We start from the raw sequence: 13583 nt of genomic DNA, 5'->3' as shown, positions 1-13583 counted from the left end.
GGAGGTTGGGTGGGGGAGAGGGTTGGGTGGGGGGAGTTGGAGGTTGGGGGGGGGGGTTGGGGGGGGTTGGAGGTTGGGTTGGGGGGTGGAGGTTGGGTTAGAGGTTGGGTGGGGGGGGGGGTTGGAGGTTGGGTTAGAGGTTGGGTTGGAGGTTGGGTGGGGGGGGGTGGAGGTTGGGGTGGAGGTTGGGTGGGGGGGGTTGGGTTGGGCGTGTTGGTTGGTGTCGGTGTCCAACCCCACGTGTTGGTGGGTGTCTCAGCTCATAGCTGTGTGCCATCCCTGAGCTTCCGTGCGATCATTCCTCCTCCTCCTCCTCCTCCAACAGCAGCAGCAGCAGAGGCTCTGCACATACATCACATCATTCCCCACAGCCCCGACCTCCCGACCTGCAGCTGCTGCAGCATCATCATCACCATCATCATCATTATTATTATTATTATTTTGGAGGGAGGTGGGGAGTGGGGGGATCCTGTTGTTGTTGTTGTTGTTGTTGCCCGCCCCTCACCTTGTTTACCGAGAGAGGCTCTCACAATGGCAACGCCGACAGAAACTTCTGGTGGCCGCGGCTCGGCATTGTCCGGGGAGGAAAGGGACCGTCAGCTCTTCTAGAACCGGATTTGATCTGTTGCTGAAATCCCCTCCAACCCCTCACCCCCTCCCTCCCCGGCCCCCCCCTCCCCCCCGGCCCGGCCCCCCGGCCCCTGGTCCCGGCCCCCCGGCCCCGTGCCCATGTAGAGGCAGCCCAGCCCGGCCCGGGGTACGGTGGGTGGGGACCAGCCATGCTGAAGCTCACCGCCTTTCAGACCCATTACTGGCCGCTGGTGAGGTTCCTGGTCCCTCTGGCCATCACCAACATCGCCGTGGATCTCGGGGAGCAGGTGAGTGAGGGGCCGGACTTCATCTCTCTCTCCTCTCCTCTCTCTCTCTCTCTCTCCATCCTCAGGGCGGGGGGAGGGGGGGGGGAGGGGGTGAGGGGGGCATTCATTTTTTTAAAAAAATATCTGATCAATCAATGTGTGTGTATGGATATATATATATATATCTTTGAAATTGCTTCTTGAGCTCTGGGTGGGGGCTGTGTGGGGGGTTGTGGTGGGGGGGGTGTGTGGGTGTGGGGGGGTGTGGGGGGGTGGTGTGTGTGGAGGGGGGTGGTGTGTCTGTGGTGTGGTGGGTGTGGGGGGGGTGTGGGGGGGGTGGTGTGTGGGTGGGGTGGTGTGTGTGGGGGGGGTGGTGTGGTGTGTGTGGGTGGGTGTGGGGGGGTGTTGTGGGTGGGGGGTGGTGTGTGTGGGTGTGTGTGGGGGGGTGTGTGGGGGGGTGTTTGTGTGGGGGGGTTGTGTGTCGTGTGTGTGGGGTGTGGGGGGTGTGTGTGTGGGGGGGTGGTGTGTGTGGTGTGTGTGTGGGGGGGGGGGGTGTGGTGCCCCCCCCCCCCATGTTGCTGATGGTGTATGAGGGGCTGCGGTGTCGACCATCAGAGACCTGACATTGTAGCAATGACACACACACACACACACAGAGGCTGTGGGGGGCTCTGCGAACCGTGTAACCCATCCACAACCACCACTACCACGGGAGGGGGGGAGATGAGAGGTGGGGGGAGGGGGGGAGATGGGAGGGGGAGGGGGAGATAGGAGGGGAGGGGGAGATAGGAGGGGGGAGATGAGAGGGGAGGGGGGGGAGGGGGGGAGGGGGGGCTGGGGGTCTCGGTGTCCCTGTCGGTGTGCCCCCGCTCGGGGCTGAGAGCAGCGATGGCCCCGGAGTCGCGGCTTTACCTGGACATGAATTTGTAAACCCAAACCCCCCCCCAACCAGAGCCCCGGTCTCTGCTTCACTGCCTGTGATGGGGTTCTCAGTGCTTCTGAAACCCCGTGAGGTTGAGGTCTTCAAATGGGAGGGGGGGGGGGGCAGTGTGGGGGGGAGTGGGGGGCAGTGTGTGTGGGGGGCAGTGTGGGGGGAGGGATTGGGGAGGTGTGGGGTGGCAGTGTGTGGGGGGAGTTGGGGGGCAGTGGGGGGGGAGGGAGTGTGGGGTGGGGTGAGTGTGGGGGGGGAGTGGGGGGGGCAGTGTGGGGGGGAGTGGGGGGGAGTGGGGGGGGGGGGTGGGGGGAGGAGTGGGGGGAGGGGGGGGGGGGGGGGGTGTGGGGGGGGGGGGGGGGGGGGGGGTGGGGGGAGGGGTGGGGGGGGAGTGTGGGGGGGGGTGTGGGGGGGGGGTGTGGGGTGGGGCAGTGTGGGGGGGAGGGGGGGGAGTGTGGGGGGGGGGTGGGGGGGGGGTGTGGGGGGGGGCAGTGTGGGGGGGGGGAGTGTGGGGGAGTTGGGGGGGGGCAGTGTGGGGGGGGGGAGTGGGGTGGGGGGAGTGTGGGGGGGGGAGTGTGGGGGGAGGGAGTGGGGGGGCAGTTGTGGGGGGGCAGTGTGTGGGGAGGGAGTGGGGGCAGTGTGGGGGGCAGTGTGTGGGGGGAGTGGGAGGGCAGTGTGGGGGGCAGTGGGGGGGCAGTGTGTGTGGGAGGGGGGCAGTGTGGGGGGGGGCAGTGTGTGGGGGAGGAGGGGGGGGCAGTGTGGGGGGAGGGAGTGGGGGGGCAGTGTGGGGGGAGTGGGGCAGTGTGGGGGAGGGAGTGGGGGCAGTGTGGGGGAGGGAGTGGGGGGCAGTGTGGGGGGAGGGAGTGGGGGCAGTGTGGGGGGGGGAGTGGGGGGGCAGTGTGGGGGGGAGGGGAGTGGGGGGGCAGTGTGGGGGAGGGAGTGGGGGGCAGTGTGGGGGGGCAGTGTGTGGGAGGGAGTGGGGGGCAGTGTGGGGGGGGCAGTGTGTGTGGGAGGAGTGGGGGGGCAGTGTGGGGGGCAGTGGTGTGGGAGGGAGTGGGGGGGCAGTGTGGGGGAGGGAGTGGGGGAGGGAGTGGGGGGGCAGTGTGGGGGGCAGTGTGGGGGGAGGGAGTGGGGGGCAGTGTGGGGGGGAGGGAGTGTGGGGGCAGTGTGGGGGGGAGGGAGTGGGGGCAGTGTGTGTGGGAGGGAGTGGGGGGCAGTGTGGGGGGAGGGAGTGGGGGGCAGTGTGTGTGGGAGGGAGTGGGGGGCAGTGTGGGGGGAGGGAGTGGGGGCAGTGTGGGGGGAGGGAGTGGGGGGCAGTGTGGGGGGAGGGAGTGGGGGGGCAGTGTGGGGGGAGGGAGTGGGGGCAGTGTGGGGGGAGGGAGTGTGGGGGGAGGAGTGTGGTGGGGAGGGAGTGGGGGGACAGTGTGGGGGGGGCAGTGTGTGTGGGAGGGAGTGGGGGGGCAGTGTGTGTGGGAGGGAGTGGGGGGGCAGTGTGGGGGGAGGGTGTGGGGGGGAGGGAGTGGGGGGGCAGTGTGTGTGGGAGGGAGTGGGGGGGCAGTGTGGGGGGGAGGGAGTGGGGGGGCAGTGTGTGGGGGGAAAGTGTTTTGCAGGTTTAAATGTTATAATCAGGTACCCGCTCGTGTAGGACAAGAGAAAGCCGCCCAATTGGGCGTGAAGTGAAGGGGCCACTGTCAGTCTGTGGTGCGGCTGAGGTGGGACTTCAGCTCTTGTCAGATTGGGCGGCTTCACGTCCAACTGGGGCGGGTTTCTGTGTAACTGCATGTGTGTGTAAAAAAAAATCATTTGGACCTGCAAAAAAGGCCCCCCTTTCCCTCCCCCTGAAGACCTTTTCTCACATAATTTATTTTAAAAAAAACTTAACTAAATTGACCACTCTGCTCCCCACAGCAGGCAACGCATCACATTGGGCTACTTTGGGGAGGGGAGGGCTTTGGGGGGAGGGGAGGGGGTTGGAATTTTTGGTTGACTTTGGGCTACAAACGTATATTAATGTCTGGCCGCCCTTGTTGCTCTATCGCTGGGTTTCTGGGAGGTTTGGATGGGGATATAGCTGAAGGCTGCTGATCGCCCGCAGGTCCAATCTGTGACACAGCATTCCAGTTCCCAGCCTGGAATCTCACACGTTACACACAATTCCTGACCTCCGTCTCAGCCTGCTTTACATCTGTGCAGACCTTTCCTGTGTGCTCTCTCCGCCTATTGATTATACTGTATTACACCATTCTCTCAGGGTTGAGCTGTCCTGCAGATATCTATACTCCCTGGTTTTGCAGTCTCGCCTGCTCATGGCTGGTCTGTGTTCTCTCGACTTTCGATTCAGTTCCCAGGCAAAACGACAGCTTCTTAGGAGAATTAGGTTAACAGCACTTATGATCTCTGCCCCCAGATACTTTGCCTGTGCGCACCCATCACTGAATCCTGCAGGGTCTGTTTGTTTATCGAAAGTGAAATTTGTTTCAGGCTATCAAGGTTGGTATAGGTCTCCTCCAATGGCTGGATAAGTTTATTCTATGCTGAGCCACACAGGAAAACATCCCTTGTCTCAAGTTGGCTGGCGCAAGGAGCACTGCCATTGATCAGGGTTAAAGAAATCAAAATTAGCCAGGTTTTTTTCCTGCTACCAAGTGCATTCCTGACTCCTACTTTCACGCAGCCTGTAAACAAACATTTGATTCACAGACAGATAATGACAACTTGAGTGAAATATTCCCTGGTACTTGTGCAACTATTTCCAAATAAAGAGAGGGGATGTCGAAAAAATCTTTTTGGAATGCCAAGAGGGAAATAAATTAGAGAAAAATAATTTAAGTATAGAACGAGCACAATCCATAGGTTGTAATAAATGAGGAATGCTTTTGATATTTGTACTATATAACGTTAGTTCTGATTTTGACAATCTTTCCCCCCCCCTTAAAATGCCTGAAAGTCACCATTGCAGAAATCTGGCCGACTCCAGCAGTCACCATGCTTCTTCGTCAGGTTTAGAACGAAGATAATAAATTTCACATATCAGTTTACCCACAAACCATACCATATGGTATCCCTGAGGCTAAAGGGGAAAGTCTCAAATGTGAGACCCAAAATAAATAGTGTTCCAAGGGAACAGGATTGATTCCTGAAACAACTTGTTGTGATTTCAATAAACCTTTTATTGGGCAAGGATATCACAGCAGATAAACAAATTGTGAACTTTCCGTTGAGTTCTGTAGCTTAGTGGTTAGAGCATTCGCCTCGCAAGCAAGAGGACCTCGGTTTGATTTCCTGCAGGGTGAAATGTTGGGCAAGTTTCCTTACTCCACACGCCTCTATTCACCTAGCATTAAGTAGGAATACGGTTGTTAGTCGATTGGTAGTTTGCTTTACCAGGAGTAATAATACCTTAAAAAAAAATCAATAATAAAAAAAATAAAAAATGTGGTCACTCAGACCACGACTGTTTGTGGGACACTGCTGTGCGCAATCATCTGCTGTGTTTCGCCCACAAAATATACAGCCAATTCACTTTACAGTACATTCTGTGAAGCACTTTGAGATGTCTCGAAGATGTAATAAGGTGCTATATCAATTGCAAGGATTATTATTATTTTCCTTGTTGGTGGCAACGCTTTAGGTAAATAATAATTATAATAACCCTTGCATTTGTTATATCATATCATCAACATATCAAGCGCTTCACGGGATGTAGTGTAAAGTGAAAGGTGATCACAGGTGATGGTCACTATTAGATGTTGAAAATAAAGTGTAGGAATCTTGCGAGAAATCGCATGGGTAAATAAACCAATTGTATCCTGCTTAAAATTGTTACCATGTTACTACAGTGTTTACACAATATGCTACAAAGTTACACTTGTATATAACAACAACAACAAATTGCATTAACATTGTACCTTTCACGTCGGGTGGATGTCCCAAAGCAGTGGACAGTGAGGGGGGGTAGAGCCATGAAGATGGAGCTGAGAGGAGAGGCAATGGAGAAGAATAGCGTGGTCAACACTGTCAAAGGCAGCAGAAAGAAGGATAAGAAGACAAAGAGTGCCCTAGGTCACAAATAGACAGAACGTCATTTCCAACTTTGATGAAAGCTGTCTCCGTACTATTGACAGGCCTCAAACCAGATTGGAGAGGTTCAAACAAGGAGTGGTGAGAGAGGAAAGAGCAAAGCTGGGAAGCAATGACTTCTTCCAGACACTTTTCACATCAGAAGGACATCCCAAAGCGCTTAAATCTTGCGTTTTTTTTTCAGACATGTCATTTTTAATGTGAATCAGACCTATTTAATCAGAAGCCTTAACCATGTTGATTTTGAAAAATCAAGCCCATTAAATGACAGAAGGTGTGATGGCTCAATGTTAAAATTTGTAAGATAGAATGTGCCCCTCCACTTGAACTAGCCTGATAACCATGTGAGATTGAGGAACAAGTATCAGTGTTGAATCTACTCATTTCAGCTGAAGTGGACAAGTGTTTGTATGACCACTTATCCACTTAGAAAATAACCAAGCATTGTTGGAGCCTTTAAAGGTGCGAGGCAGCTTGTCAACTTTGGCTTGTACGAGCACAGTACTGATTAAGTGAAAACCAGCTGTGATTTGGAATAATAATAAAATTCTTGCATTGCATAGTTTTCTCATGTGTTCAGAAGCACAACTATGTTGTTGCTGCGTGCAAATCTCTTCCTCTTTTTAACCTGCTATTGACGTAAGTAATTCTGTACAGTCATTTCTGGCTCTGCATAATCTAGTTCTAAGCAGCTTTTCTGCCTCCCCTAACCCATTGATGCAGGATCATATGTTGTATCTGTGTGTGTTTTAGTTTGTATTCCCAGTACTACGTTCATAAATACATAGTCACTGCACTTCACAGCAAATCGAGTGTAGTATTGAGGTATCCCCCTGACATTAAAAGTCAACAATTATTATTTCAAATTATAGCTACTATATTTCAAATGAAAGGATTATTATTTTACTATGTTATAGTTCATGTTTGCAGTCTAATGTACAGCAACAAATTTGTTTTCATATAAATGTATTCTATATGACAGAAATACAGTAGTAGCAATGTTTAAAAACACAACAGATTCTGATATAAATTGAAGAGAAGGGAGTTTCTCCCAGTGTCTTGGCCAACAGTCTCCCAAATAAAATTGGTCATTTAGCTCATGGCTGTTTGCTGGATCATCCGCCTAAAATATACTCTGTTGCTACACTTTATAGTAAATGCTGTGAAGTGCTTTAATAATAATAATAATAATCCTTGCATTTGATATAGCGCTTTTCACGTCGGGAGGACGTCCCAAAGCGCTTCACAGAACATACTGTAAAGTGAATTGACTGTATATTTGTGGGTGAACGCGGCAGCCAATTGCGCACAGCAATGTCCCACAAAACAGTCGTAGCTTGAAAATGACTAATTTATTATTGTTTTGGGGGTTTTTGGAGGGATTATTATTAGGCGTGTGGAGTAAGGAAACTTGCCCAAGGTTTCGCCCTGACCTGCCTGGAATTGATCTCAGGTCTCTCACACTCCACGTCCTTAAGGCGTGTTCCTGACATGAAATGTACTGCATCAAATGCAAGGATTATTATTATCGTTAATTTTGGAATAGTTGTTTTGAAGACACTAGTATGATAAGTTTGTCAAATCAGTGAGGGGTTTGTGTCTTGAGATATACAGTTCAGGAAAGTACCATGTTTGAGTGAGATGATGTCAACTGGGCTAGAGCAGGAGAGCGTACGATTAGCCTCAGCAACCCAGAGAAGAGGGATTAACCAGGATTCGTATCACTGATCATAATCCAGTTTCTCCTGATAGAAAGAGTTCACATTTAAATGGTGGGTACAGGAGCAGACTCAGATGTAACATTCCCATTGTTATACAACCATAATAATAATAATAACATTTGCTTTCTGGGCTCACACAAGAAGACTGGCTACATGGGTAAGGTGGCAGAGGGTATACAGTGTCTGTGGAACCATAACTCAAGAGTCTGAACTTTCAAGATTGGGGGAAAAAATGGTTTGCAGGATTGATTTGGATGAAGAAGGCCCTTTAGCCATGTGATTACGTCCCTCCAGAATGCCAATCCTATCAATATCTGATCACAACATCAAACTTTTTTTTAAAAACTGAGTCGAGTATTCTGTACTCAACCACCCCTCCTAGTAACCTATTCTAATCATTTATTACGTTCCATTAAAGAAGTACATCCTGGTGTCTGGCCTGAAATTACCTTTTAAAGACTCAATCAATGCCTTGTCATTCCAAGCAAACATAGGAAGAGGTTATACAAACACTCGGCCACTCCAGCTAAAATCAGTCTATTCAGATTTTTAACAACAACAAATTACATCATGCCTATTGCAATGGAAGGACCTTCCAAGTCTCTGGATAGTCAAGGTTTGTACCCAAACTGGTAGTTGCTTCCCTACACTGAACACAAGATGGTTTTATTCCCCGGTTATATGGCATGGTTTGTGTGGTTTCTGCATCAAACCAATGCTAAAATTGAGACATAACTGAGGTTTGAATGACCTGCAGGAGCTGGTCCTAGAATGGATTCAATGTGAATAATAATAATCCTTGCATTTGATACAGCGCTTTATTACATCATCAAGATGTCTCCAAGCACTTCACAGAATATATTGTAAAGTTATGTGACTGCATGTATTTTGTTGGCGAATGCGGCAACCAATTTGCACACAGCAATGTCCCACGACCTGCCATGGAGTGAGTGACCAATTTTATTTGGGGTATTTGTTAGCCAGGACACCAGGAGAAACTCCCTTCTCTTTTCGAATAATGCATTGGGATCTTTAACATCCACCTGAACAGGCAAATAGGACCTTGTTTTAACTTCTCATCTGAAGGACGGCACCTCCAACAATGCAACACACCCCTAGCACTGCATTGGAGTAAGAGCTTGGACCATGGGATTTTCAAATAGTGCCATGGGAACTTTCACGTCCACCTGGACAAGCAGAAACAATTCTCATCTCCAAATATAACTGATTTAGTAACGTCCCTTTAAATATGAACCACGGGTTATTCAAAATATGCAACAAAACAGACTTTCAATGCAGTCCTATCAAGACTGAACTGAATAGCCACTCATGACTTCCCATGTGTTCTAACTCAGCAACAGATTGTCTCACTCAGCTTGCCACTAAAACAAAGGGCAACCCTGATTTCACAACAGTATCCGTTCACAGACTGAATAATAATTTTGCCTGAAAAGAGTGTCTTAGAAATTGCTTATGTTGCAGATCTGCTTGCTCAAACCCTGCTGAAAAAAACAGTTGCTGTAGAAATGGCCCCATTTATATTTTGGAGTGGATTCTGCAGCAGTCAAACATTGAAAATGGCACTATGTGTACATTTGTAGTACTGTATTTTAGATCAGATCAAAGCTCAACATCTGCCTATTTTCCCCCAGTGACTCAGCAAAGTATTTAGTGATTAACAACCTCAGAACTACAATAATTTGTTAGACTGTAAAGATTAACTTGACCACTAATAGTCAATTCCTATGGCAAGACTAGTTTTGTTTATATTATTGTGGGAGGTGCATCTAAGGATGCCACCAAACTGGATAATGCTCATGATCTTCAGAGACCAGAGTTGATTCTGCTGCTGCTGCCAATGAATAGGCTGCTTTTAGCAGCAGGGGGTAAAGTCAAAAGATTGAGACCCTCCTGAATGGCCTACATCAGCACCTCCACATCTCAGACACTTGCAGCATTAGCATCCACGGTTGCACACTCCACCAAGCCAGTCAGGAACCTATGCATCTTGTTCGAACCTCAACTGCCCTTTCTCCCCCAAATCCATACCATGACCCGCTCTGCCTTCCCCCACCTCCACAACATTGCCTGACTCTGCCGCTGCCTCACCCCTCGGGCTGCCGAAACCCTCATACACACATTCATCACCTCAAGGCTCGACTGCGGAAATTTCTCCTTGTTGGCCTTCAGAAGCTGCAGATCGTCCAATGTGTGTCCTCTCCCGCACCAGGCTCCGTGACCCCATCAACCCCACCCTCACCCGGCTCCACAGCCTCCATTCCTCAGAGGATAGAATTCAAAATCCTCATCCTCACTTTCAAGGCCCCCCTATGGCCTTGCCCCCTTCTACGTCTCTGACCTCCTGACCACCTATCAGCCTGTCTGCTCCCTCCTCTCAGCAGGCTCTGGCCTGCTCCAGGTTTCCCGCCCTACCATCACCAGCCGGGCTTTCAGCCTCTCTGCCCCCACTCTTTGAAACTCCATCCCACAATCCCTGTCTTACTCCTTCTCTTGCCTCCTTCAAGGCACGACTCAAGATCCTCCTTTTTGACTGTGCCTTCGTCCGCCCTCCTAGTCCCTCATCCCAACCCTGCTCCCCCACGCTCTGGTCCTGATCCCTGACTGTTCAGCGCCTTGGGACATCCTCCCAATGTGAAAGGTGCTTTACAAATGTAATTTTGTTGTTGCTATTTGCTGTGACTTAAATTAATGCTAATTATAACATAGGTACTGTATATATGATATAGAAATTAAGTCCAACTTGCAGAAAGTAATCTACTGGAGTCTAAGGTACTTGTGAATTGCATAGCTGCCACTAGAATAGCTGCATTATATATATTATATATCTTCCCTTCCTGAAGACAGTTGTCAGCCTGGCTCAGTTGATAGCACTCTCGCCCGCCTGTGAGTCAGATGTTTGTGGGTTTAAGCCTCATATTGGGTCAAGCCATTGAGGCCACCCATAATTTGAACCTGCTGCCCTGTACATCTCAGCATTTCAGTACTGGTTCGAGAAACACCAATTTAAGTTAAGCGCGTTTTACCCAAACATGCACAGAAATGCAGGTATCTGTAAATCGGCAGGATGAAAAGCACTGCAGGCCATCTCAATGGTACCACATAGGGACTATATATGGTTATTATGCACAATCATTGTACACAAAGAGGTAGAAAACAAATATGTGAGGAGGATGCACAAATACAATGGAAAGTTTACCTGAGGATATTGTAACATTTTCCATTATACTAACATATCCTAATATTGTAATATTCCCATATAATAGTGTATCTTTGTCTGTTTCATGTGAACATATTTAGGATCTATTCAGTTGAAACATAATAATAATCCTTGCATTTGATTTAGCCCCTTATCACGTCTTCTACGTGTCTCAAAGTATTACAAGTGTACATTAAACTCTTAGGTTAGTAGTACAATCAGAAATGTTCAGCCCAGAAGACCATTTAGATGGTTCTGTTGAATTTTGAAGACCTCTAGAGTCAGAAACTAACAGCGATTTGTATAAATACACTTTTAGCAAATGTAGATAGCAGGCACGTAAGAGAATAAATGATAAATGTAGTGGCACCTTGAAGAGCTCAGACAGAATTATGAGCAAGAACAAAGCTTGGCTGATGCTGGTTTGATCTTAGGACATGAAGTGATGTACTGTTGCTTGGCACAGTCTGGAATACTACTGTACTTGTTTTTTATCCTGTCTTGCATATTCATATTTTATGTATTAGATTGTAGGAGTTCTTTCACATCCAGTGCTCTTAGTGCTTTTTTTCTTTTCGCGTGGTCAGTGCAGTAATTAAACTAAGGTAGTCATTTTCTTTTTATTAAAAAAAGGAATATAAATAACCTTTTCATATTTTTGAAATGGATCTGTTATATTTGAAGTAGATCTCTTAAGATTGTGAATGCTGAGTCATTTGAAAAGTAATATTTTAATAAACCCATTATTTATCAAAGAGATTCTGCCACTCACTCACACACACGCCTCAGGTAATTAACATTTGGTAAAGAGAATTTTCTTATGCTATCTATTATGGAAATTCGCTGTAATTTACTGTGAAGATATTTGCAATCAGCTTGCAATAAAAGTCTCAGTAAACACTGCAGATCCCATTACTAAAGGTCACTCAATCTTGCACTGAATAACAATGTTCCAGACTCAAGGAAATGTTGATGTGTGTAGGTGGCATACATACTCTGTCTCTGTCTGGTTTGGATATTCATGCGTTTCTGCATTTGTAAGACATCTGGCTGACTAAAAAAAAACAGCCTGGATTTTGTTTAAAAAATTAGATCCAAAATGCAATATTTGCCCATTGTCTTTTGAATCACAAACTGTGACTTAATAGTTTGTAAGCATTGTATTGTGTAAGTCGCAAATTGGTGAATCAATCATAAATGTAACGTCTGAAAAATGGTTAGCATTTTGTTCCACTTGCGAGCCTTGTTTTGGATTTTTGAATCTTGCCATATGAAATTTGCAAGCTGTAAATTAAAATTACCAATTTGAATCCAGTTAGAAAATACTTACATATTAGATTCCAATATAAGGTTTTAAAAAAAATACAAAGGTCTGAGTTAGAAGCTTGAACTTGGAAGCTAGAAAGAAGACAAGCCTTTGGTATGAGTGCACCTGAGCCCTTCATTTAAAGTTATAGCCAAAGAATAAATTGAACCATTATTATTCCGTATTAGTTTTGTTTCTGAGACGCTACCCTGCATGAGGGGTGCTATATAAATGCAAGTTGTTGTTGTTTCAATGGAACATGGTAATTCTGACTAGTCTGCAGTCTGATTATCAGCCTCCATTGCAGTGTTGTTGTCATGTTCGATTGCAACATTCAGCCTTATATTAACTTGTTTTTATTCTTAACTGCGCAACATGAAATCGGAGAATCTGACCACATCAGCATCACTGTGCTCCATTGGAATATTTGCTTGAAAAATATTTTGGCATTTTTGTGTTGTAAAGCCAGTGGGCTTACGGATATCTAAAATACTGAGGATAGGGTTGTTTGTACCGAATCCCAAAAATTTACAGGACGCAAGGAGGTCATTCAACTCATTGTGTGGGTGCTGGCTCTCTGGAAAAGCTGTCTCTTTAGTCCTATTCCCCTGAATATGTAATGCTGCGATAGTACAGCTTGAAGTGAAGCTGCTTATTGATGTAGAGCAGTAAGCCAGAATTTTAGTTCTTGCTTTCCATCGCATCGAATTAGATCTGTAAATTTTGGCTGAAAAACAAACGGATGCAGAATCCAGTGTTTGGGTTTTTAATAACAACCTGCATTATGTAGCACCCTTCATATAGGATAATGTCTTGAACCGTGTTAATGTTCCAATCAGATTCATGTTATTAAAGAAAATGGCTGCGCATTTGGTTTTTTAATAATATTAAAAGTCTGTGTTTACTGTTATGGGAGAATTGTATTGCACCTGAAACATGGGCTGCAATAGAAAGGAAGAAAAAGGCGGCCATATTCATATATAGATACAGAGATGGAAACATTAAAATGCATCAAATGGGACTGGAGATTGGAAGAAACCTTTTGTTGACCAGAGTAGTAGTTGTGTTGTGGAACACATTGTCAGCACAATACTATATTGATTAACTTGAGAGGGAGCAGTTGCTAACAGCATTAGAGAATACAGGGCTAGGGCAGCTGATTTTTCTATTGCTGGAGCCAGCAGCAGGAAAGGGAAAATGCTGTCTTCAGAAGGAAGAAGCTACTGAAAGGAGGTTTCTCCCCTCTTGACTTCTGTTAACCATGCAAACCTCTTAAATAGGTATGGTGATTCTAGCTGGACAAGCAGCAGGAAGCTCAGCAGACAGTTCTCTCAATGGCAAACTATGCAGTTGTAGCTGTTAGCAGCACTCCAACACATACTCTGGGGTCCCCAAGTTTTGGCTCTTGCCAACCTGCCTCCCAATACCTTACAGAATTATGTAAACAGGGTGTATACCTCCAAGGACAGAG

The 13583-nt window shown here is 47.7% G+C and overlaps 1 protein-coding gene across 2 annotated transcripts in view; it reads left to right on the top strand.

Moving 5' to 3' along the window:
* Nucleotides 1–760: 760 nt before the first annotated feature.
* The window catches only part of ankhb (ANKH inorganic pyrophosphate transport regulator b), an 84327-nt gene continuing 71504 nt past the window's right edge, over nucleotides 761–13583 (top strand). For both annotated transcript variants that reach the window (XM_042332006.1, XM_042332005.1), the window contains exon 1: nucleotides 761–878. In XM_042332006.1, the coding sequence (XP_042187940.1) occupies nucleotides 780–878 (99 nt within the window). In that variant the 5' untranslated portion in view covers nucleotides 761–779. The remainder of the gene's footprint in view (nucleotides 879–13583) is intronic.

Source organism: Callorhinchus milii, unplaced genomic scaffold, assembly GCF_018977255.1.
Source record: "Callorhinchus milii isolate IMCB2004 unplaced genomic scaffold, IMCB_Cmil_1.0 Scaffold2, whole genome shotgun sequence".
In the NCBI taxonomy this organism is placed as follows: domain Eukaryota; kingdom Metazoa; phylum Chordata; class Chondrichthyes; order Chimaeriformes; family Callorhinchidae; genus Callorhinchus; species Callorhinchus milii.
This window is presented reverse-complemented; position numbering and strand designations above follow the sequence as displayed.